This window comes from Rhineura floridana, chromosome 6, assembly GCF_030035675.1.
Source record: "Rhineura floridana isolate rRhiFlo1 chromosome 6, rRhiFlo1.hap2, whole genome shotgun sequence".
In the NCBI taxonomy this organism is placed as follows: domain Eukaryota; kingdom Metazoa; phylum Chordata; class Lepidosauria; order Squamata; family Rhineuridae; genus Rhineura; species Rhineura floridana.
The window spans coordinates 84,415,119-84,440,549 of NC_084485.1; the positions used below are offsets into that span (position 1 = coordinate 84,415,119).

Consider the following 25,431-nt stretch of genomic DNA (forward strand, 5'->3'; position numbering starts at 1 on the left):
CATAAAACAATCAAATTGCCCCTCCCTGTAGATTTTACCGAATCAAAGTAAGTAAACAGTTAAGCTTGCAGGATCTGGCTTCTCAGTATAAATTTATTTAGGGTTTGCCTAACCCCAGGCAAAGGTTATCTGTTCTTTCTCTATGTCTGACATTTCCCTAAGTCTTTATATCAGTCTGCCTCGTTTCCTCAGGGGCAAGAGCTTCAGTACACCAAGTCCCAATGCTTCTTTTTCCCTGACAAAGATGCTGATGCCAGTAAGAGCAGGACAGCAGGAAATTTAACAAGTTATCTCTGAGCTCTCACCATGTAAGATGTACCAGTTCTTTTGATAACAGCAACAACAAAATAAACTCTCCTGGTGTTGTCACCCTGATACAGTGCATACTGCATATCAAATCCATTTTAACATTTGAAAATGCCAGGAGATAAATTGAAAGAAAGCGCAGCATGGATCTGCTTTCCCAATCCTCATTAAAACAATGAAAGTTAGGTGGATAAATCACATGACTGTACTGTGATCACAGCATGTCATATCAATAGTGAGCATGATTATACTATCTGCAATATGGAAGGCAAGTAACAGGCAGACCTAACTGTAAACAGGCTAACTGCAAACATTTAGGCTATTCCTATTTACCACAGACATTTCTAATTACTGTCTGTTATAATCACTTTCCCTAGTTTGCCTTAAAAAAAAGGTTAGTGTGTGAACACATACCAAAAGTCTTCAGTTTCCAGCCCCTTCCCAGCATCTAGAAGTTGAACTGTGAGGTGCGGCAAGGTGGCACAGGAAGAGATACAACTTGAATCTAGTGCATATGAATGTAAATGCACAATAACTAACACCAAATATCAGAGAACTGCTCAACTTCTACACACACCACAAAACAGGTAATGAAACTGATCAACTTTTTATTATGGAATTATTAGCAAAATGTCCATCACATATACATCAATAGTCTCCATGTATCAGGCATGCTCCCTATTTTCTGCTACCTGTCTCTATATTGTGTGTTTGTGTGCGATTGCTTTTAGCTACACACCACCACTGTTCCTGCTTTGGCTTTTAGGAAGATGTCTATTTAAAAAGAGTGTACCAGTTTCCCTTTCAACCTCCTAAAGCTAACCTGTTATAGTAAATGCACCAGAACATGTTTTGAGCTGGAGATATTTTACTTGAAACACAAACAACCTGATCTGTACTGAAAATTAAGATATTCTATTAGTCATCCTTAAAATTAAAAAATAAACTGTTAGAGATTAGTTTAGTAATATATTTGCTTCAGAAGCTAGTTCAGGGCAGATAATTACAGCAAATAAACTTTTATTGTTTCAACAAAAGTAGCCAACTTAAGAGAATACAGTACAGAGGTAAATTAACAGAAAAATCTTTAGCAAAGGCAGGGTGAGTGGCTTCAGTCAGACCGTGATGAAGAATAGGATATCAATAATATTTGATTTTTGTTTTCTCTCTTCCCCTGGAACATACTGGAGGCAGCAGCGAACAGTCACCTTAGAGCAGAGATGGGGAACCTCAGGCCGGATAGTTAAATGCAGCCCACAGACCCCTCTATCTGGCCCCTGGGACTCTCCCTAAACCACCCCCTGTGCATTTGTCAGGGCAGAACAAACTCTGATCCTGCCTCTTACTCTCCTGCACAGAGGATAGAGAGCGATGTCTGGGAGCCTATAGGAAGCAGCCTACTATACCAAGGCAAAATATATTCTGTCCACTTTTGCTTCTGGTCCCACCAACCACTGGCATGTACCCCTCCCCTCCAGGTTGCCCAGATAGGAATGCAACCCTCAGGTAGAAAAAAAACCCCTCCTCTCTTTAGTTTAGCAGGCCCAATCCTAATCATGTTTTGACTTTGATATAAGTGCCACGGAAGCCATTATGCCTTGCCTCATAGTAAGGAGAGAAGATATAACTATTGACTAGGGCTAAAAAAACTTTCTCTTCCCGCCCGCATCATCTTACAAAATTCTTGAGGAGGCACTGGGAAGCCCCCTCTCCCCTCTTTTTCTTACCAGAGAGTCCATAGAGCTATTTCTCACGCCGGAGGCTGCGACGACCAACAAAAACTACAGACGCACGAGACTAAGGCCCTTCTCCCATATTTGAAAATGTTGCTTTATCCCGCGGCACACGCGCACCAGTAGGGAAGGCCGTTCATTGGCCAGGTGTCTTTTGTGAGGCTTATCACAAAAAGGCGGGGGGGCGGGACGTAAAGGATGGAAGGAGAATGGAATTTTTTAAAAAAATCTATACTTGATGTAGACCTGCACAGAAGATTAACTTGTGGGTTTACTTTGGCCGCCTGGGCGGAAGTGGAATGTGTCCATAGACAGCAGAGGAGAAAGTTTGCATTTTAACATGACTGTGATTGAACAGCAGCACGTCTTCACCACCCCCAAACAACACTAAAAACAGTGGTTTCTGTTGTAACTCAGGAATTCCTCTGTATGCAAGTTAAGATTTTTAAAAAGAATAATTTTTTTTGATAGGAACAGTGACTGCAGCAATTGTTTATAACAGACAACGCAACCCCTTATTGCCTATACACCCGGGGCGGTCTGTTCACCAAACACAGGAGCAGAAGACTTCCGCGTGCGTGCGTGCGTGCGTGCGTGTGTGTGTGTGTGAGAGAGAGAGAGAGATTTTCAGGTAAAACTCGGGGAACAACTGGTGGGGGGGTGGTGATTGGCGGCAGCGGGGGGGATAGGCAATGGTGGCGATTGGCGGCGGCGAAGGTGGGAAATAGGACATGCGGTGGGGAAATCAGGACGCGCAGGGGGACGGCAGGAGGTGCAGGGAGGGCACACACACACACACAAAATTGTCACTTACCTCCACAGCTCTTCATCTCATTCTGTTGCTGCCTTCTCCTCCACCATACATTTTTTCTCTCCGCAGCTCCACGACCTGACTCTTTACCTCCTTCCTCGTGCCTCCTAACACAGAGCACGAGGGAAGAGTGAGGCTGCGCAGAAGTGCAGTGTGAGTGAGGCACATGTCTTGTGTCCACCAGTCACAGGAGCTGAAGACTTCCGCTTGCTCCCACCCCGTCCCACCCCCAAGTAACATCCAAACCTAACGTTGGAAATGTTAAAGTTGCAGCTGAAAAGTAGGGAAATTACTAGTCGTTCTATTACTTGCAAAATGTAATGGAATTACCCCCTTGTTAGTTAAAAAAGGAACGAATTACAAGTAACTCGTTATTTCTAACGAGTTACTTCCAAGCTCTGGTTGTGAATATAAAGCTAGTGACAGATACCCTGTGTTAATGGTTACAGTAGAGAAAACTAGTATGAATTTTGACTGCTCCATTCTCACATTTTATTTCCAAACTATCTACTAGGTGTTGGACTACGACCTGGGAGACCAGGATTCGAATCCCCACACAGCCATGAAACTTGCTGGGTGACCTTGGGCCAGTCACTGCCTCTCAGCCTCATGAAAGCCCTATTCATAGGGTTGCCATATGTCAGAATCGACTTGAAGGCAGTCCATTTACATTTATTTTACCTACTCTAGTGTAGCTAATTCTCTTAATTCATATCTGTTTTAATTGAAATATATGTATTTAAGAACAAAATACATTTAGAGTTTGTACAGTTATTTCCATAAATATACAACAACAAACTGAACAAAACATGCACTCCTGTGCCAGTGGAGTATGCAGAGTACCAGAAACGGGGTGGGAATATGTGGGGAACAAATTAACCTCAGATAGGACTAGATTAGAGGAGTCTGAGTAACGGATGCAGCCAGAAATTGTTTTGAGAAGTTGAGGGTATCGCAGATCCTTGTTCCACTATATACTGCTTTGTATGTTTTAATGATGGTAAATATCTCAGATAAGTAACTCCCTTGCAATGAGTTTACACTCTTCTGATTTCCCTACTCTTGGCAGTGACACAAACAGGAAGGAACCTGCTTGGCAGGTTGAGATATTTGACATGGAATAAAATAATAAACCATATAGCAGTTGTACATAATTCAGATATGTGCTTTCAAGAAAGATCATAAACTGGTGATCCAAGTGTGTTGGTCTAAAATTTTGAGCAGTATAGAAAATGTGTGAGTGAAGTGCAATCACTGAATTTTATAAAAAGACATTTAAGCTGAATTAAAGTTGCTGTACAGCAAAATAAGAAGTTTCTGCATTTGTCAAAACAACTCAGTAAAATATTTTTTCTTGATCATTTTTTGTTGTAAGGGGGTGCTGTGCTTTTCACATACTGCTTTGGACGGGAATCTTAATGAGAATTTTGCACTTATCCTTGTGTGGAATTAGATTGTGACAACTCATTTCACCCTCGTCGTGGGTGTATTATCCAATAGCTGAGAAAAGCAATCTCAGCTGGGTCCAGTAGGCAGGGCATCTGAATTTTAATCGGCAGCACCTCTGGCACAGGAGGAAAAGCATATGCTTTTCAGGCAGAAAAGGCCATCTTAGCAGTGCTGCTGTCCTCTCGGGTTCATGTGGTGGTGGTGCATGAGATGTCCTCCCCTTCACGGTGTGTTTTCATTGTATGTTTTCCATCAGCGTGTCAAGACTCACCCCTTTGCTCGGGCGTTTAGGGGTGGATGAGCAATGTAAGACCTGGCTGTGTCTCCCTGCCTCCCATTTTGCAATGAAGTAGTATAGATGTTTTTCATTATGGTTTTAAATGCTGTTTTAATTGTTATTTAATTGTATAGAACACGTCCTGGGACCTTGAGGTGAAGGACAGCCATAAACCCAAATAATAAATAAAATAAATAATAAAGATCCAAGATTCAATTCCATTCATTTCTAGCTAAAAAGACTCCTGCCAGTAATAGTAGACAGTACTGAGGAGATGGGGGAAAGGGCCTGGTACAAGGCAGCTTTCTATGTCCAATGAGGCAGTTCAGCACCCATGTCTCTGGTTATTTTCCTGCTTGAGGACAATAGGCGGGATTAGTAAGCTTTCAGAGCATGCCCTGGTTTGGGAAAGGGTTAGGGTTGTATCTCTTTTTCCTGCTTCTCATTCTTCCTTTTAAATTTATTTTAGTTTAAACAAGAGAAATAAGATGAAAGAATAGACTGAAGAGAGCCCTCTGCCTCCTACCTATTACGTCTTCCATAGCAGCTAATATTGAGGGTCATAGCTACACAATAAAGCTCCCTCTCTGTCTTGTAGGGCACACCCTGTCTCTGAGCTGCAGATGAGAAAGGTGCACAGTGGAAGGAGTCCGTTGTTCTTTGGTCACCTGCTGGCAGCCAGGGCTTCCATTGGCATTCTAGGACTATCGCTTATCAGAGAAGCTCAGCTGTGGCTACTGATAAAGGAGGCATGGTTGGGATAAGCACTCCCTTGTCTCCAGGCACCATGAGGCAAGGAAGCATGGTAATGGTTTTTTCCCATTTGCCTGAAATGGCAGGACATTCAGGCACTGTCATGTAATTGTACACAGAGAGGGGAAAGAGTAGGGTGACAATTCTCCTGTCTATATATGGTGGTGTCCTGTGTGATGTTGCAGTGGATCTGGGGTGTGTTGGGGTGGGGTGCAACCTAAAGATTATAGTGTGTATCAAAGTTTACTTTCCTGGATGTCAGGAGGGGTGCAGCTGCTGCCCCGCCTGCAAGTACTGGAAGGGGCAATGGGCAGCTTTAGTGCTGGCCAGTCCAGCCTTTATCTAGCCTTGCAGTAGTGGGAGGCAGTTGTGTGCTTATAAGAAGGTAGATGTTCCCGAGTGGGGGACAGGCAGGTTTCTATGCACAGAATGTAACATTAAAGAAAATTGGAAGAGTTTTCCAAGTGTCCCTAATATGAAAGCATGGAGTGATAGCATTCTAAATAAACCCTTCCACTTAGCCAGAGGGAGAAGCTCTCAAGAAGAACAGGTCTAAAAATAACTACCTGTTTCTAACAAGATAGGAGGTGCCGATTCAGAAAGTGGAATGGCTAGCCGTGTTGCTGATGGTGCAGTATGGCTTACCAGAACTGCATGAAGAAAGCCTGTGTTTCTGTTGAATGAGAAGTATATTAGAAAGACTTGGGGATGGCTAGCCTTGCATATATGGTAAAATTTTTAGGTATAAGAAATTAGTGCATTGTCTTAGCATTACTTTAAAATGAGAAACTGCGTTCATCTGGTACTGTTTCCTGGATGTCCATGTAATAAATATTGATAAATATTGATTAGTTGAAATAGCTTTATATTGTTTACATGAAAATACATTTTGTAGTGTTAAAAGATGTGACAAATGCTTTTATTAAAGTTCACACTGCTACTGCTTTTCCAGTATTAAGAAAAAGAGCTGTAATTGCGCTGCCATTTCATGCAGTGCAAGTGTACTGTACTATAGTTGCTAGGATGGTGTCCTATAACCACTGAACTTATATTTTAGTTAACTTGGGGGAACCACACTACCCTAACTATGAATATTTAAATTATACATATTACTTTTAGTGTGTAAAGTACTTTCAGCCCCTTTAGCTTCTATGCATATAGTATCCAGTGGCTCCATAACTTATGGCTTGGGTGAATGTTTACTCTAGTTTTGACACATAGGAGTGGTTTGATATTTAGCCAGAATCTAACCAGAGATTCTCTTAGTTGGATGTGGTCAGTGTACATGTGTACTTCTGCTAATTCCTCCGCAGCCCCCAGCACCATTGCCACTTTATTCCAGGGGGTTGGGGGACTCCCTGTAACCATGTGGGAAGTGGTGCTTGGACTGCAGGGGGAGGGGGAATCTGATAAATCTCTGCTCATTCCTGCAGTAGGATCCTTCTGCTGGATCAGAAGCTTTATATATACACATACATGCATATGCACATGTATTTACAGCTCTAAGAATAGTTTTACATAGTGAGGCAAAGAGAATGTAGATGACTTTAGAAAAACGTAATAAATAAATCAGATTAAGGAGTGTCCCAATCATGTTTGTTTGCTTGTTTGTTTAAAATATTTCTATCCTACTTTTCTATCCCACAATGGGACACTCAGGGTGGCTCCCAGTACAATCATACACAGTAAGTAAAAACACAACAAAATATTAAAATAGATAAAAATACATAAAATACAGTTAACAAATCAAGAGGAGTAATATTAAAAGGGGGCTGAAGAGGGAAAACTCAAAAAGGGAGAATATCAGTTTTAGGCTATACCTTCAGTCCCTCCCAAAGGCTCTCTGGAACAAAATGGTTTTCAAAAGTCTCTGAAACACCATCAGTGAGGGAGCAGAGCAGGCTTCTTGGGGTAGGGTATTTCAAAGCCCGGGGGCCACAGCTGAAAAGGCCCTGTCCCATCTGCCTGCCAGTCTAATAACTTTCATTTCAGGTTCACAGAGGAGTCCAGACCCAGATGATATTAAATCATGAGCAGGTACATGTGGGCATAAGCGGTTCCAAGGGGCTGATGCACTTTTGCAGAGCGCTGGTAACTTTTAAAAAATCATGCTACAGCTCTTCCTTCTCCAGTTTAAAAGCACGGACCCTTCTGTTGAAATTCATCAAGGAATCCCTTAATTTCTCCTAAATGTGCTATTTGTCACCTTTTCTGTACCTATGAGTTTGTCTTCATAGATTTTTGCTGATCATTTTTTAAATCTATTGGGTAACTTCTAGTGCCTGAGTTATTTTTTGCGACTTTTATAGATTCATGTAAAAAGGCTTTATTGAGATGAATTTATTACTGGAACATTCCATAGCTATATTGTGCAGACATAATTAAGACAATACTGGATTACATTTTAGTCAATCAAATATTGCATCAACCAGATACTGTCAGGATTATCTCTGAGGCACAACTGAAGTAAAATATAAATGTAAAAGGTCAGAATTATATACATGGCTGTCTCTTGATTCTGGTAATCAGGCTTCCTGACAGTATACGTTGTATTGGAGAATATATACAGGAATACCCGGCTATACGGACCTTCACTTTACGGACACTTGCGAGTATGGACATATTTACAGTAGCACCATTCCCCTGTTTACGTACGCTCGCTTCGCAAGAACGGACACTTAACAGCATGACGCCACCGCCCGATCAGTTTCCAACTACAAACTTTTTCTTAAAATAAGGCCTACTGTGTTTATTTTAGTTATAAATGCGTTATTTACATCAGTTTTGCCCATATATGACGATTGCAGTGCAGTATATGCATCGATAAGTGAAAAAAGGTAGTGCTTCACTTTAAGTACATTTTCGGTTTACGTACTCGTTCTGGACCCATTGCGTATGTTAATGCAGGGTATTCCTGTACAGGATAGTCAGCTATGCTATCAAGGGCTTACATTATTTGGTCATGTAATAGAGTTACTGAGTAGAGTACATAAGGATAGATTTGCCACTGGAGTGTATTACTTATGTAGTACTTATGCAGGGCTTATGTAGTATGCTTTGAGTAGAAACTAGAGGTATGTAAGTATGCATCATGATGCTTCATGGGCTTCTGGTTAAAAGTGGCAATTTGTATAGACGGTGGTTTTGAAGAAACTGATAAATAGCTTGGTAATACCATAAGTATCGTTAACATTGATTTGACTCAGTGGCAGCTACTGTTTGACAGCCAAAATGAATGAGTCATTCTATAGACAGGAAAAAGTTTAAAAGGAGTTTGTGAATTCAGCTTGTTAAAACTCTAGCAATGGCGCTCCCATTGCCTTTGTGATTTTATGCTAAGATTTATAAAGAATTAAAGAACATGTTAAAACAATGTTTTCCTTTATCCCCCTCCCTGGAAAGTCTCGTATATTGTTAGGCCCATAAAAAACACAGTATGCTTTAGTGTTATCGAATAGAATCTAAAAAATTCTTAATAAAAGGTATGAGATCCTTCCCATGCTAAAATCCAAAAAGGAAATATTGAAAAATTTCCCACAACATAAGGAGCAGCTGCTTGTGGCTTTCCTGGGGCTCTGGGTCAGCAGTCACTGTGTACTACTTTTGTCGTGTGAGCTTTCATGTTGGTATGTGAGGCTTCTGCCAAAGTGTTTGCTCATGTGCCATCTCTCCCTCTTGGTTTTCTCTGTGGCTTGCTGAAAGTGTTGCTGAAGTGTTTTTTCAGTGATTTGCTTTTCTGCAACTGCGAGTGATAAAAGAAGTATATTGTAAGCTGTGGAACAAAATGGTTCAGTCCCTATCTTTGGCTTCTCAATCCTAGCGCTTCATGCTGGCTGACTTCAGCTTGGTTGTTTCTGGATGCCATAAATAAGTTTGTAGAAGGCTTCTTAAACAATTACCTTCTGACGTGATCTGTCTGATAGAACTGGACTTACACTTGAAGGCATAGTACCCGTGGTTGACGCTGAGGCTACGCAAGAAGCTCACTGTTGGATTTAACAACACTTCCACTTTTCTGGCTTTAAGATCTATTCATTGAACAAATCTAGTGTTTCACACAGTGAAATGATGAAAAGAAGAAGAGAGAGGTTTGGAGCCCCATCTCTGCGGATCCAGTAAGGATTGTTCTGGGAAATAGACTTACAGTGCTTAGCTGTAATCTATTGAAATAAACAAATATAATGTTAATATGAATCTGAATGTGTGAATTAATATTTTAACAAATTCATACCTTCATTTAACTTTTCATAAGAAGTAGTCATACATTTTGTCAGTCTCTTAAATGTAGAGATAATTAATGTACAATCTCATATTTTTATATAATGGGACAACTTAATAGTTGTTTTTGAACTTATTGGTATAAAGTTCATATTGAATGTTTGGGTTTATTTTATATTGTATAATTTATATTAGGGCTGATTATTCCAATTAAATGTTTAGTGTAGCTGAATCAATGCTTTAAGTATCAGGACTAAGTAAATTTTACCTAAGTTTTCTCAATTAATGTGCAAGTTCAGACGCTTCTTTAATATACAGATTTTTGCATCTCAGCATATATCCATGACTGTATCTTAGAAATAAAAAAAAAAAACTGTGATTGCAATCTGCTGTGAGCCACTGTCATGGAAGAGATTGTGACCCATGTCTGCAAGTGACATCAAATGTGAATGGACTATACTGTTAAGTATGAAAATGCTAAAAGTGGAGGATTTAGAAATTCCCATTTGATGTTTTAAGCAGACATTAGCTTTTAATTTTATATGTAATTAGGGTTTACTCATAAAATGAATTTGAACTGATCTGAAAAACATTGGCAATTATGTGTAGCTTTTGTAGTTTACGTGCCCAGTCCTAAAAACACTTTAAAGGTACATTCATCGGTTTAGTAGTAGGTCTGTTATTTGTCATCTGCATTTTTTTTTCTTTAAAAACAAAAAAACCCAACAGGATAATTTTGAAACTGACTATTTCTATTGTGATACTTTGTCAGAATCTCCTCTCCTTTCCTTTCCCACTGCCGAGGAAGTGATGGCCATCAGCATGTGTTCTCTCCTACATCTGCTCCAGGTCTGCAGCATCTTAAAATCCCTCTTAGTGCTGATTGTGCCCTTGCTACTTCTCCTCTAGTGTTTTACCTCAGCCCACAACCTCAGAGCAACCCTGGTAGTCCTTGCTACAGCAATCCACTTCAGTGGAGGTAAGGAGGAATTTAAATTGAGAATGTGTGTTCTTTAATCATTAGTGCATAAACCTTTACTTGGGTCAATTAAAGAATAAGCTTACAGTTTTAGGTGTACATCTGTTGTATTCAAATTTTGTCATATTAACAAAACATCTAGAGTAAGGAAGTAAGCATAATACAGAAACACTGCTCTAGTATCATTTATTCATCTTCTCTTCCCTAGTCATGAAGCATGTTTAAAATCACTTGCTTGCATGTTACCCTAAAGCAATGGTCCCATGTGTCTTCCGGAATACTCCATGATGACTTCCTGTTTTTACATAGGCCCTTTATGTGGCTATGCTTGTTTATAGAAACAGTGTTCACGATTTTATTTTAGTTGCCTGTTATGAATGTAAGGGAATGTTGTGGGCAGAGTATTGCTTTCCTGCCTTTTTTTCTATCCAAAGAACCCAGCAAGCTCTTTCAGGGCTGACCTTCTCATTAGGCAGAGTGAGGTGGCCTCAGTCTGGATGCTAGGGGAGAATAATGGCAGTAGCCTCCTGAGCCGACGCCATAATGGGTGGTGAGGCTGGCTGACTTGGGCTGACAACTTGTCTGGTCTGGTCACCATCTCCCAATGCATCACAGATGCCATTGGAAAAAGCCCCCAGATTGAACAAGCAGGCAGAGAGGCAACCAGCCCAGGCTGCATATTACAGCAGGCATTGCACACATGCATGCAGCTCACATGGTCCATGTCTCATTGTAGCATTTGAGTGGGCAGCAAATGGGTGCTGGGTGGAGTGGTGAGCAAATGTGATGAGGTTTTGGAGGACAGAGCTGAGTATGCTATGTGGTCTGTCTGCCCTTCATCTCCCAAACTAACATGCTGACCTCATTTGTGGTGCAGGATGCTGTCTTGCCACCAGCGCTGATGTTAGAGAGTGGATGTCCATTATTAAGATTGCTTATTTGCCCTTCACCGCAAGGTTCTAAGGCAGGTTCTAGCAATGTAAAAATACAATATTAAAATCAGTTAAAACAATTTACCATAAAAAGAATAAGGTGGGTTCTAAATTATATCTCATAATCTTCCATCTAATGCAGACCTGAGCAAGGTGTGTCAATATAGATCTGAGGAAAAAGTTACTGACGCGTGGATATGTTGGCCTGTTCCCATCTCCCCTGGCAACAAAAATGTACAGTTCTAAAACTTAATTAAAATCTTACAGTTTTTCTGTGTTTAAGAAACTTATTTGTCTGTCTGTCTGTCCCTTCCTCCCAGTAGGAGCCCAGGGTGGCAAACAAAAGCACTAAAAACACTTTAAAATACCATAAAAACAGACTGTAAAATGTATTAAAACAAAACATCTTTAAAATGTTTTTTAAAAAGCTTTAAAAACATCTTTAAAAAAAGGTTTAAAAACATCTATTTTTAAAAAAAGGTTTAAAAACATATTAAAAAGCAATTCCAACACAGATGCAGACTGAGATAAGGTCTCTACTTAAAAAGCTTGTTGAAAGAGGAAGGTCTTCGGTAGGTGCCGAAAAGGTAACAGAGATGGCGCCTGTCTAATATTTAAGGGGAATATTTGTTTTCTAAAGCAAGTTTCATTTCGTCCTAAAATACTTTCCTTTTTACATGTTCATTGTTTAAGTGAATTCAAATTGCTACTATAATCTTTTCATTTATTTTTTCAAGTCAGCCTTTTAATTTTAATTTTTAATCCTCTCTATTATAGCCTTTCCTCAGGTTTCCTGTTAAACTGCTGTTATACGAGTAATAGTTCAGACAAATTTGTGGATGCACATATGACAGTTTTTCCTACTAAACCAAGATGGATGTTTTATTGGACACAAACTGAGCTTGAATCCTGGAGAGACTGAGATAGGTCAATTGCCTGTTCTAGATGGGGTTACACTCCCTCTGAAGGGGCAGGTACGCAGTCTTTGGGTACTCCTTGATCCATCCTGTCAATAGAGGACCAAGTGACCTGTGTGGCCAGAAGTGCTGTTTACCAGCAACAACTGGTATGCCAACTGTGACTGTTTCTGAACCGCACCAGTCTGATCACAGTGGTCTATGCATTGGTAACCTCAAGACTTGATTACTGTATTAAATCTTTAATAAATAAATATAGATGTCAGTTTATTCATTTATTATTACATTTATATCCTGACTTTCCTCTAAGGAGCTCAAGGTGGCTACTGATGTGTAGTTGTATCTAAAATCACAGCTTGGTAACAATCATTTTGGAAATTGTTGCTTTCACCTGTGCATCTCTTAATCATGTTCTATCCACTCATTCTTTGTTGTCGTTTTATTTACTTGGATACCAGTCAGTTGCTCTTGCTGCTGACTTGATATCAAAGTTCATCCTGTCAAGTTATTTTCTGACAGCTACAGTTGAATACCCACAGATGAGTTAGGTTGCAGCTTTCCTAGCTCTATAGGGATTACATTGTCTGTTGATAACATTACATTCATTTGTATGTGTTATTCCATAACTGTTTACATAGGTTTCTTCTTTCCTCTTGTTCTGGCATAGTCATCCTTTATGTGTGCCTGTTTGCATGCCTGATCTCTTGTTACAGTATCTGGTAAAATAAAGTTCCAACTTTAGGGAGGTCAGATCTACTTGGAGGCAAACATTTTATATCTCAGATGTGGCAGTTAATATATAATTATATAATAGCTTGAAATGTAATCATTTGAGGCAAAACATTTAAATATAACCATGACTGACTTGATTAACATCTAGGAACAAGGATCACCCTTGTTTAATCATGTCTAATAACAAATGAAAACATCACCAGGATCCAATTTCCATAAGATTAATTTAAAAGTAAACTTTTTCTTGCATCCTTGGTGGAAGAGTAGAGAATGAGGGAGAAAGAAGAGAACTAACAAAAACAAGATCATGGTGATAAGGCACCACTTTTATACTTATAATTAGTTTGTGTGATGGCAGGGCCAGGGGTGTATATCTTAACCTGTCCAGCTAAGCTGTTAGTGAGCACACTGGCTCAGCTTGATTGCTGGGTAAATCTGAAGGAAGAAAGCCAATGGTCTTGAAACTCAATGCAGGTGAGTTCTCGTACCCTTGATCACCCCCTGGTGGTATTGCAGAATCTAATTCCAGATCTGCTCATTCCCACAGAAACAGTTGCTAGCTGAAGCAAAGCTCCAAGGGAGGTGGGCTCTCAAGAACTTGTCCTGCTTTGCTGCCAAACCAAAAGAAGCCCAATGTCTTCCAGTAAACCTTTTTATAGGCTCTCAAGCAAAATGTCACTCTAATATACTGTCTGCGCTATACCATTGGGATGTCTGTTCAGCAGGAGGGAGGTGGTCTTTACAGATTCCAAGACCAGGAGCTTCTCATTGCATATGTCTCCCTAACTAAACTACTGGATGCATACTTTAGGCTGAGTTGACTTCCATTGCCAAAAGCTGCAGGGCCCAATGGACATTAATGTGGTCCACAATCCAAAGGTGTGTGGGTGTGTTGACTGTACCTTTAACTATAGACTACCGGAGGGGAACGTTTTGGCTCCATGCGCCATATGCTTAACAGGATTGGCCTCATGGGCCATGTAAACAAGTGTAAAGTGATGCACATTGGGCTAAAAAATCCTAACTTCTTGGTCAGTGGTGGAGTAGAGCAGACAGAAATGGGCTAACTGCTCATGGAGGCAGAGTCAACTACTTAAAACAGAAAATGTTAAGTGGTGGTCAGACAGAAGGGGAGGGAACAGTCTCCCCTTCTTTAGTTCTTGACTCTGCCTTCAGTGAGCAACAGAGTCAACTCTTTCCTCCTGGATCCTCATAAGTTGGAGTGAGTCCAGATCTGGATGAAAGATAGGCCCTTGTGATAGTTGATCTGGTCTGGGGGGTAGTTGACGGGGGCTGGAGCTCAGGTCCAGCAGGTTGGAAAACGATGGCCTCCTGGGCCAATGCAGGGACACCACTATGGTCTGAGCCTGTAGAACCCAGATCTTGCACAGTAGCTGGGGAAGGAGAGGGGGGGGAGCATAGAGAAGTTCCTGTGGCCATGGGGCTAACAAAGGTATCTCCTGGGCCTGTGGATCCCAACCTTGCACCATGAAGTGATCCAGTTGCGCATCCTTCAACAATGCAATGAGGTCTATGCATGAGAGACCCCATTTTTGGTGATCAACTGGAACACCACCTGGTATAGAGCCCACTCCCTTGGACGGACCTGTTCTCAGCTCAACCAATTGCAAAGGGTGTTCAGGATCCCCTGTACATGGATGGCCAAGAGGGATGCCAGGTGCTTCTCCACCCACTGAAATAGTAGGTTGGTCTCCTCTTGTAAGGGCCCTGACTTGGTGTCCTGCTGACAGTTCAAATGTGCTTTGGCTGTGACATTATCTGTGCTCACGAACACATGCGCCTGAGACAGGAGAGGAAGGAATTCCTAGAGTGCCAGCCGAATTGCCCTGAGTTCCAACCAGTTGATGTATTGGTGACACTCCTGGTGGGTCCAACTCCCTTGGGTGATGCTGGACAGGCATGTTGCCCCCCATCCGGCTAGGCTGGTCTTGGTGGTCATTACTGTGACCGTCAGGGTTCTGAAAGAGAGGCCTCTCTGTAGATGAGTTTGGTGGTTCCACCACTGAAGATACTCCTTCACAGCCCTGGGGGTGGTAATGAGCCAATTCTGGCACTGTAAAATTTGGTCCTGGTATGGAAGTAGCAGCCACAGAAGCACTTGGGAGTGAAACCATGTCTGTGGTACAGAGACTATGGCTGCTATCATGGACACCTAGAGTTGTGCTAACACCATCAGGGGTGTTGGACTGTTGGACTGTTGGACAGACATGCCTGTAGTTGCAGCTAAAGTTTGTCAGTGCACTCGTTGGGCAGGAAGAGCTTGCTGTGCGCTGTGTCAATAGTTATCCCAGATGTTGCAGGCTCTGGCCGGTAATCAGATGGCTCCTATCCCAGTTGTGGTTCTCTAGGCACTGAATGGTGGTCACAAGATCTCATTGTGTCCCTGCCACTGAGGAGGCCCTCATCAGTAAGTCATCCAAGTAGGAGTACATGTATAGCCCCTAAGTGTGAAGGTGTGCCACAGTTGCCCCCATGAGTTTGATAAATACCCAAGGGAGCTGATGAGAGGCCGAATGGCATGGCCCTGTACTGGTGTCAGCCATGAGTGAACTGGAGGAAGTGCCTGTGTTGTAGCAGTATGGGAACATATGGGAAAGGTATGCCTCTTTCAGATCTATGGACCCTGTGCAGTCTCCCAGCTGAATGGCTTTTGCTATAGATTTGAAAGTCTCCATCTTGAACTTCTTTATCTGGATGAACGAATTGAGGAATTTAGTAGTCACTGTTGCATTTGGGGACTGTAAAGAACGTGGAGAATACCCTAGAGAAGTGCTGATGGTCTGGCACAGGCTCTAGAGCCCTTATTTCAAGCAGATTGGAGATAGTCTCCAGGGTTCTGTGAGGTTTCTCTGGCCAGCGCAGTGAGGGAGCTGCCCACCATCTGTCTTAAAGTATGGTGGTAAATTCTAGTGAACAGCCTCACTGGACAGTGTTCAGAATCCATCTGTCTGAGGTGGAGGTTGCCCAGACGTAGGCAAACAGTTGAAGCCTGCCCTCCACCTGAGGACTCCTGGCATCATGCCAGGGACTGTTTGATGTTGGTTTTGGTACCTTGCCAAGGCTTGTTGAACCTGCCGCCAGAGGACGATGAAAATCAGTTTCAGCGGTGTGAAGAGTTCCAGGAACCATGAAACTGTGGAGTAGTCCTATAGGTGGTTGGATAGCCTTTGGGGCAAAAGGCATGAGAAAACTTTTTGTGGGATTTTTGTCATCCTTCTTAGGTGCTGAAGGAAGAGCCTTCTTTTTATCTTTGGTTTTCACCAGGTGGCACCCCAAGGACTTACCAAAGAATTGGCTGCCTGTGTAAGGCAGGGCTGAGAGGCTAGCTCTGGAGTGGTAATCCACTGCCCATTGCTTCAGCCAGATGTTGTGCCTTACCATGATGAGTAGCCCTCAAGACGAATATCACAGACTGCCCAGGGAAGAATTTGCCAGGAATTCAGCTGTCTTTGCCAGTTTGTGAAGGCCCTCCCTGATGTGTTTGGCATCTGGAGGGGCCTCTGTCAGGAGAGCTCTGGCCCACTTGCTTGCCATCTAGGCCAGGAAGGAGTTGGCTGCCGAAGCGCCGGCCTCATGGGCATGTTTTAAGGCTGTCTTCAGTGTCACTTTGATCTGACAGTGTGTCCGCCCCCTCTTGTGGAATGGCAGTTCTGGCATCAAGGCCTGACACAGGTTGAATAATAGCTGGGAGCTTAAAGTTCTCCATAGTTGTAGCTGGCAGACTGAACAGTTTCCTAGAAATAGTGTGAGGAGATTTGGACTTGGCTGGGCAGTCCCACTCTTGCTTAACAATGTCCTTGAATTTTGGGAAGTTGACAATCATGTATGGATCCCCAGATCTAGAGAAGACATCTGAGGATCCCTGCTCCCATCCCCTTCGGTTCCCCTTCCTGAGCAGCCTCCTTAGGGGGATTCAGCTAATGAAAGCCCATGGCTTTTGAGACTAGAACCAGGAAAGAATCAGGGGAATAAAGTCTGTTATGACTAGGAATAGGTGGGAGGAATCCTCCTACAAGAGTTCTCCCTCCTCTCTGCTGGAGTCTGAGACAGAGGAAGGTGGGTGTGACCCTTCCCTAAGGAATCTATGCTGAGGGAGAGTTGTCTATGGTGGACTTTGGAGCCAGATGGCCTCTTGCGCTTATTCTTATGGCGGTTGGTCTTCTAGTGAACAGAACCCCTTTGTTTGCTCTCCCCTCTCCCCCTCTCAGAGCTGGAAGCCAAAAAAAAAAAAATCAGAAGAGGAGGAGGAAGAGCAAAATGAAGAGGGAGAGGGGAGACGAATCCTAGCATGCTTGGGCATTTTCTTTTTCTGGGCTCAGGCCCAACATTTAACCAGGAAGCATGTGCCTCCCTTACCATGGTCTTGTTAAACCAACCCAACAAAGGTAAAGACTACCAAAGAGGAATGGTGGGATTTGGTGTGCCTTTTGCCAGAACAGGTGGAGTGGGCCTCCTTTCCTCTCTCCAGTTGGGTGGTGGGGATCTGGGAAAACAAAACCATTTCTGGCAGTGAATCCAAAATTGCACCCACCACAGAAGCCAGAGTGGCTAGAGGTTTCCTTGTTATGGTATGGCTCTGGGGCCTGCTGTCCCAAGGAGCGGTGCAAATTGCTTCCCTTCCCGTCCATAAGGCCTCTCCAGAAGAGCTAGACCTGGCCATATTAGATCTCCTGAGGGATCGCAGGAGGGGGCGTGTGACCAGTCCCAGCCGCCGCCACATCCAGATGTCTGAAGGACTGCACAGAGTGCAGGAACAATCCTGGCAGCTGCTGCATCCAGGTGCTCCCAGCATCGAGAAAAAACCTAGTTTGCACCTTGGCCCATAGCAGTACCTCTCCTCCTCCCCCCACAGTCTAGCTAGTAGCTGGTGGGCAAGACAAGAGAGGAGAAAGGCTGGAATCACTGTTGGCAAGAAAAAAGGCTGTCGAGAGCAGCCTAGCAAAAAATAAAAAAACACTGTCTCTGATTTTCTTATGGGGATCCAGGAGGAAAGCAGTAGCATCACATCTTTATGAGAATAGAAAAAACCTCTTGATGTCTCCAGTAGATTTTGGACAATCACAGAAGTGATTGAATTTTGGATTTGGCTACTTTTATTTTCTAAGATTTATAAAATACTGTTCAATTACGTTATCAGTACAACTTAAAATAAAATGTATAGTTTATTTATTGTTTTATGATATATTGAAATATAGTATCAGTACATTAATTTAGAATATGCTAAGTGTAGACATACCCCCTTAAGCTCAATTTATTTGTCAAAGAATATTTGTTGACCTTTTTGGAGAGTGGGGGATTGTTACTTGACAGATGTCTGTTGACTAACTATATTAAGGCATAATGCTTTTAGAAACTGTTTGTATGCAGCAATTGCCAGTTTTAGTTATTACTTCACTTTAGCTTCCATTAACGTTAAAAGTGGTGAGTAATTGCTCGGTACTAGGTGGTATGATAGTATTTTTGCCAATCTAGGTTGACTAAGGCATGCTTTATAACAGGATAATTCCAGACTGATTCAGGAAATGTTGGGATTTGCAAGTGATGACACATTATTATTGTTTGTTTTAGTCAGTCAGGAATAGAACAGCATGCAGTTTGGAGAGTTTTGGAGCATCTCACTTCAGTAGTAGGAGCTTGTGAATTTTAGTCACAGTCCAAAGACTCTGCTTCTGCCTGCTGTTGTGCTGGTTCTACCATGTGAAAAGCCCACAGCAGTTCCTGAGACAGATGCCCTTTTTTTTCAGAGTACTAAATAATATCTATTCAAACTCCATGGAGAATTCTAGTGTTGAATCTGCTCTAGTGAGTTCTCTACTCTCCATAAATGAAAACAAGTATAATGTTACACCAGCTGTGTGGAGACTGGCTGAAATAACTTATGTGCAGTCGCTTTATCACTACTTAAGGTTCCTGTTGGCTCTTGTAGTACCGTGGAGATCCTTCATGTCATGGCAAGCTGCACTCCTTAGGTCTAGAAAGATAAATCTTTTAAATACTTAAAATAAGCAGATCCCATGTAGCTGGAAGAATGACTCAGGGATTCATCACATGAGAAAAACAAATGCCTGTCTTTCCAATTGAACAGGAAAAAATTGAACAGGTGTGCCAGTTTTTTAGGAAAGACCTATGTGAAAGGCTTGTTACGACACATGCTCTTGGGAACTTGAGTGTGTGAACTTGCCACCCACATGTCCCATGAAAACACACCTCCTTGAGAGGAGGGAGATCTTTTGCTAGGGATAAAACAAGTGCTTTGCCCTGAAATGTGCCTAACTGGTGCGTGTACACCCAAGAAATGCAGGTCAAAAGCAGACTAAAGTCATTCATGACTTTAAACTAAAGAGATCAAAGGACCCTATTACTATAAAGAGTGACAGGTAGGAGAGATTACCTGTCGTAGGCCCACGAGCGGGCAGTTGAATATAGCTGGAGTGATATGTAAGAGCTCTGACCAGAAGTCAGGAAGGAATCTGTTTGCCTCAAGGCTTGGGCCGAGGCACAGACTCCCTTCCTGGTTCCGTTCCTGCAGTCCTGCGTTGAGAGCGTTGTTACATGTGTTGGAGCTCAGATCGCCATTAGCCCCCCTTCTTAGATTCGAGCCTCTTTTTAAAAGAGTTTTTCTCTCTCCCACTCCCTGGACAGGAGGGGTCTGGATATGAGGTGATTGTGCGTGCGTGCGTGAGTTTCTTGCTGACCCTGAGAAACTCAGGCTACTTTTTGAACTATGGAATGATTCTGCTGTGCATGAGGGAAATCTGCCAAGGAGAAGATAACATTTATTTCAGTTTCTCTTAGTTATTTTTGTTGCTTCCAAAATGGCCTTGTTGTCCTTCGCACAATACCTCAGGAACGCATAGCCAGCCGTACAAAGGGGCGGGTAAGGAGGGAGTTATAGTTCTGGGCCTTACCCCTCGTAGCAGGCTTCATCATATGGTTGGCATTCTGCCACGTATGCAGGATCTGATTAAAGATAAGCAGTTTTCATGCGTTTGGGAGAATGTTTGAAAGGACACTTGTAACAGGAAAGGATGGTAAAATAGTGGTATTAAACATGGAGAAATACATGAAAAGCACAGTTCCACCAAATCCAAGCTTGTGCAAAAAGATGAGAAGAATAGCATGGTTGATAGTATCAAAAGGTGAACATCAAGAAAAAGAATAGAAAAGAGACCTTAAGATTTAGCCAGATGAAGCAAACTGGAAATATATGCAGGGACCATTTCAGTTGACTGGGGGTGATATTTTTATTTTATTGTATTTTTAAAAATAAATGGAGATCCAATAGAAGAAAAGAAACAAGAGAGTTGAGACAGAACAATGTTACCTAGTTTAGAAGTGAAATAGTATGTTAGATTATTAGCAACATGGGTAGGGTTGGGGGGGATTAAAGGAAGAAATAGCAAGCATATCTGAAATTAGAATGGGAAACTTTGGTGTATGCATAAGCCATCAAGTGGGGGGATGTAGTCTGTAGGCCACCTTTTGCCAGTGACATTAAGATAGGTCACTGAGTCAATGCCAGTGGTTTTGCAAATCAATCTAGCCCACAGGTGGCAGGCTATTTAGGTCTGGCCAGAACTAAGAGAATGCAGTGATTTCATTTGTTAACTTTATTAGCTGCTTCAAGCTTCCTCAAGGTTGCATACAAGAAAAATAAGAGTGTACAAGAGAAATAATATTTTGACGTATCATGGCATATTTTTGTAGTTGAATTGCAATTACTATAGTCAGCATGGATTTTTCGCATTCCACAATGTTAAATTGAAAATACCCCCATGCCATTCTGATGCTTCCCATATGCTCATTTTAAAACAAAACTTTACAAAGCTTATCATCCTGAACTCAGAAACGCTTGCTTACAGCCCTCTAAATTTTCATGACGATACACAAAACAGAGAGAATTGAGAGTTATTATTTTCATTATTATTATTAAATTTATTTCTACCCCGCCTTTTGGCCAAAGGTCCTCAAGGTGGCTTCCAAAAACATAGGCACAATCATAAAAATACATCAATGAATTTAGAAAAATTAAATAACAAATATCATTATTAAAAAAAACCCAGCAATTACAACATTATTAAAAAAACAGCAAGTACAACTTATACCCCTGCAGATGTTGCTGGACTGGATTGGATATATGCATTGTCACCTATTCCCACAAATGGAACCTGGGAAACAGTAAACAGTCACCTATGCCATAAATAACATCAGAAGTAGGTAGGACAGAGTCATTGAAGTTGTTAGGAGTTGCTGGCACGTTTAGTTGGAATCAGCATGAATTACTGTGAGTCTTCTGATAGTGCTGTTTAAATCTAAGTGCTGCTTGCAGCAGCTGCATGGTGTGGGTGGAGGAAGGGTCCAGGCTGTCCTTCTCGGCCATGAGTTCGGGCAAGTACTTGCTCTCGGGCTCTGCCTTGGCTGCGTACTTGGTGCCGGGCAGCAGTGGGTAGGGGCGGTGCTGGAAGCTGGTGAGGCAAGCTGGTGGCTGAGGGCAACAGGAGGGGCGGCTGCTGAAGCCCGTGGCAGCCTCCACAAGGAAGACGCGGCCTGAGGTGACTGGAGGCGATCCAAGTGAGCCACCAGACCTGGAGCCCTGGGAAGTCTGCTGGAAGCTGGTGGGGCCGAGCTGGTGGCCAGTGGCGACAGGAGGGGCAGTGGCTGAAGCCCGTGGCTGAAGCCCGTGGCAGCCTCTGTGGGGAAGACATGGCCTGAGGCACCTGGAGGTGGTCTGAGGGAGCCGCCAGGCCCAGAGCCCTGGGAACCCGCTGCTGGAAGCTGGCAGAGCTGAGCTGGTGGCCAGTGGCGACAGGAGGAGTGGCGGCTGAGCCTTCATGGGGAAGATGCGACTGGGGGCGGTCTGAGGGAGCCACCAGACCTGGAGCCCTGGGAACCCGCTGCTGGAAGCTGGCGGGGCCGAGCCGGTGACCCATGGCGACAGGAGGGGTGGAGGCTGAAGCCTGTGGCCACCTCCGTGGGAAGACGCGGCCTGAGGCAACTGGAGGTGGTCCGACGGAGCCGCCAGGCCCGGAGCCAGAGTGTAATTGAGATACACAAATCCAGTATTTGGCTGCAGACTTCCAGTTTGGACATGGAGGCCTGACCCTGTGCAGAAAAGCTGATGAGAAGCCTCTTCTGTTCTTACAATTCTATGACTCTGAACCTTCTTCACCAAATCCTTCACTCTCCTGGAATTTGATATCCATGGTCCTTATGGAAGTCATATAACAGTCACTATCGAAGCACACTTGCTAACTGAAGAGCCTCTTTGTGCTTTTGCTGCAAGATGGCCATGGTCCGCTGCCCGAGTGCCTTTTAACTTGAGAATCCAAGCATTGTAGCTGGGATCTTTGGCGCGCAAAATATGTGCTCTCAAAGTTCAAAGTGTAAAAAGAGAGAGAAAACCAGACCCCTTTTGGACTTTTTTCTGTTAGAGTTCTCATAATTTGTTGAAATTAATTAAAAATCAGCCATGTTCACAGAGTACCTGTAATCCTATTGCTGACCTTGCCCCATACTCTGGCCTTTATCTTCTGCAGTTTAAAAGTTGAAAAACTGCATGGCTGATTTTTAATTAATTTAAGAAATTTAACATTAAACTCAATGATAAGGCTGGGCATGCTCAGTAAGAACATGTCAGTGTTCCAAAAGCCAGAATCACAGCAGTTTGGCTTGGATAATCGGGGCCACACCCACACCAGACCTTGATCTGTCTTTAGACAGAATCCTAGGAAGTGTAGTTTGTGAAGGGTGTTGTTTGGAGACTCCTATTCCCCTGACAGAGCTCCAGTGGCCAGAGTGGTTTAAAAGTCAGCCGTTCTGATTGAAGGTCTGTGATGGGAACAGGGCATCTCCTATCAACTCTCAGCACCCTTCACTAACTACACTTTCCAGGATTCTTTAGGAGACACCATGACTGTCTAAAGTGAAATAAAGGTCTAGTGTGGATGTGGCCAGTGAGAGCTTTGGTTTAAATTTGGGTGGGAGACTACATGTGACTGCTGTACAATAAAAAGATGGGGGAAGCCCTGAAAAAGAATGATACTGTTCACAATGTTTTCCTTTTGGAAAGGAAAGGGGCTTCCCCTCTGCCCAGTGACCACTCATCCAATCTCCTCCCCCTCCCGTCCCCCTTCCTGGCCTCCCCCAGGTCAGTTTCACCTACGCTAAGCATGATTGCATGGGAGTAAATTCCACTGAACTCAATAAGCATGCAAATGATCAAACCTGCCCTCCTCTTCCCTTCCCCCTCCTCTCTGCTCCCTTCCCCCTCCTCCCCTCTGACCTTCCTCCCCTCCTCCCCATCCCCTGTGGTCAGTTTCACCTATCCTAAGCATGATTACAGGGAAGTAAATCCCACTCAACTCAGTCAGCATGCAAATGATCAATCCATTCTCAACAAAATTGCACAGGATCCCATTTCTTATCTCCCAGATTAAAATGCAGAGAAATTCACTAACAGGCAAAATACCCTTGCAGTTTAAGAATGTACCTATAGCCAACAGATATTTCTATCAAGCTTTAAAAAGCGGGGAAATTGGGCAGCTATAGTGAATGCACCAGGGGAGCAGGAGACCTGACCTCAACTTTGAGATATTATACTGCCCTACCAATTTGTCAAAAAGCAAACACAACTTGGGTTGGTTTTTCACAGTCCAATCCACTTCCTGTGTAGCTTGGAAGAATTTTATAATGTGCCTCTGAGTATATGGTGAGTGGTGGCAACACCTGCAATCAATAACAGAAACAAGACATCTTGTTTTAGCGGAGAGGAAGCAACAATATTAAGACAGTTGATATAGTTCAGATACTCACTTTAAATATGTGTAATTTACTTTGAATTTTGATTAAATTTTCTATAATAAATCATTTTCTTTTGCTTCTATTTCTGTGAATATGTGAAGTACAGCAATACTTTGCAACGCTAAAAATAACTCCAAGAACAATAATGAAATAACAGCACTGACTATTCTACAGAATAGTTTCCAATGGACATGAGGAGTGTCTCAGTTTGGACAAGATAAAACGGTGAGAGGTGAAATATATTCTAGCAAAATTCTAGTTGTGCTCTATGTTTTTAATTGACCATGCCCACCTTTCCTTAAGTGAAGTGGTTTAAGTTTAGCAGGCTGAAAACATGGATCTTGGGCAGGCTAAGTTTGTTTTTTCCAACAGCTAGAGTAATTTCTTAAGTAGCAACATATTGTAATCAGTCTGATTTTACATCAAACTGCAGTTTCAGATTCAACTGTTAATGCACCCAAAATAGAAATAGAGCATAACCTCCAGTTTGAAACACAAAAGGGTGTCTTCATCATCATATGACATTGACTAATAAAAAGGCTTTGAAATTAATAAAAATAAATTTGACACAGATTTCTTGGATGAATAACTAGAGAAATAAAATTTTCTAGGTTAGATTCTCTATAGAAACAGTAGTAACTCAGAAAAGAAGCAAAGTAAGATGAGCACCAACAAACATACAAATATGTAATTCTCTATCTTTGGAGATGGCAGATGTTGCTACCACTCCCCATATGCTCTGAGGTAAATTCTTCCAAGTTACACAGGAAGTGGAGTGGACTGTGAAAGACCAACCCAAATTGTGTTTGCATGTTGACAGATTTGTAGGGTAGTCCAATATCTCAGAGAGGAGGTCAGGTTACCTGCTCCCCTGGTACATTCACTGTAGCTGCCCAATTTCCCTGTTTTTTAAAGTTTGATAGAAATATCTGTTGGCTATAGGTACGTTCGTAAATTGCAAGGGTTTTTTGCCTCTTAGTGAATATTTGTCATAATTTGTATATTTTCATTAGCTTGCCTGATGCCATATTACTGTCATAGTTGTGTTCCCATTATTATACCTCATTTTGTAATTGCTGCCTTGAAATGTGAAGACTGAGAGTAGGCTTAGAATATGTTAAGTCAACTTGCTTATTGGTGCACATAGGAAAAATGTTGGTGTTTGCCACTGAGTGCCTTCAAATTTTGCTTTGGAAAAATAAGCTAATTTTACCTCATAGAAAATGTGTTAAGTGGAATTAGGATTATTATACGGATTTTGGGGTGGGGCGGAGGAGGAAATACAGATGGAACTTGCCTGACTTAGAAAGATTTTTAGGAATTTTGTCTCCATATTCCTATATTGAAAATCTAGCTTAAATTCAAGCTGTTTTAATATTGTAATCTCATACACTGGCCTGCAATAAGAGTTCTTATTCAGAACAGAATAAAAGATATTGGCATTACAGAGTTTGATAAAAATGCTCAGTGAAAACATTCTAAAGACTTTTTCTTAAGCATTCT

The 25,431-nt window shown here is 42.3% G+C and overlaps 1 protein-coding gene across 6 annotated transcripts in view; it reads left to right on the forward strand.

Moving 5' to 3' along the window:
- The window catches only part of MAST2 (microtubule associated serine/threonine kinase 2), a 284,336-nt gene that overhangs the window by 92,013 nt on the left and 166,892 nt on the right, over nt 1-25,431 (forward strand). The window contains exons 1-2 of one of the 6 annotated variants that reach the window (XM_061632850.1): nt 9,042-9,444; nt 10,320-10,526. The exons of the other annotated variants lie outside the window; for them this stretch is intronic. Of the exons in view, the coding sequence (XP_061488834.1) occupies nt 9,395-9,444; nt 10,320-10,526 (257 nt within the window). The 5' untranslated portion in view covers nt 9,042-9,394. Of the gene's footprint in view, nt 1-9,041; nt 9,445-10,319; nt 10,527-25,431 lie in introns of those variants that run through there. 6 annotated transcript variants of the gene reach the window in all.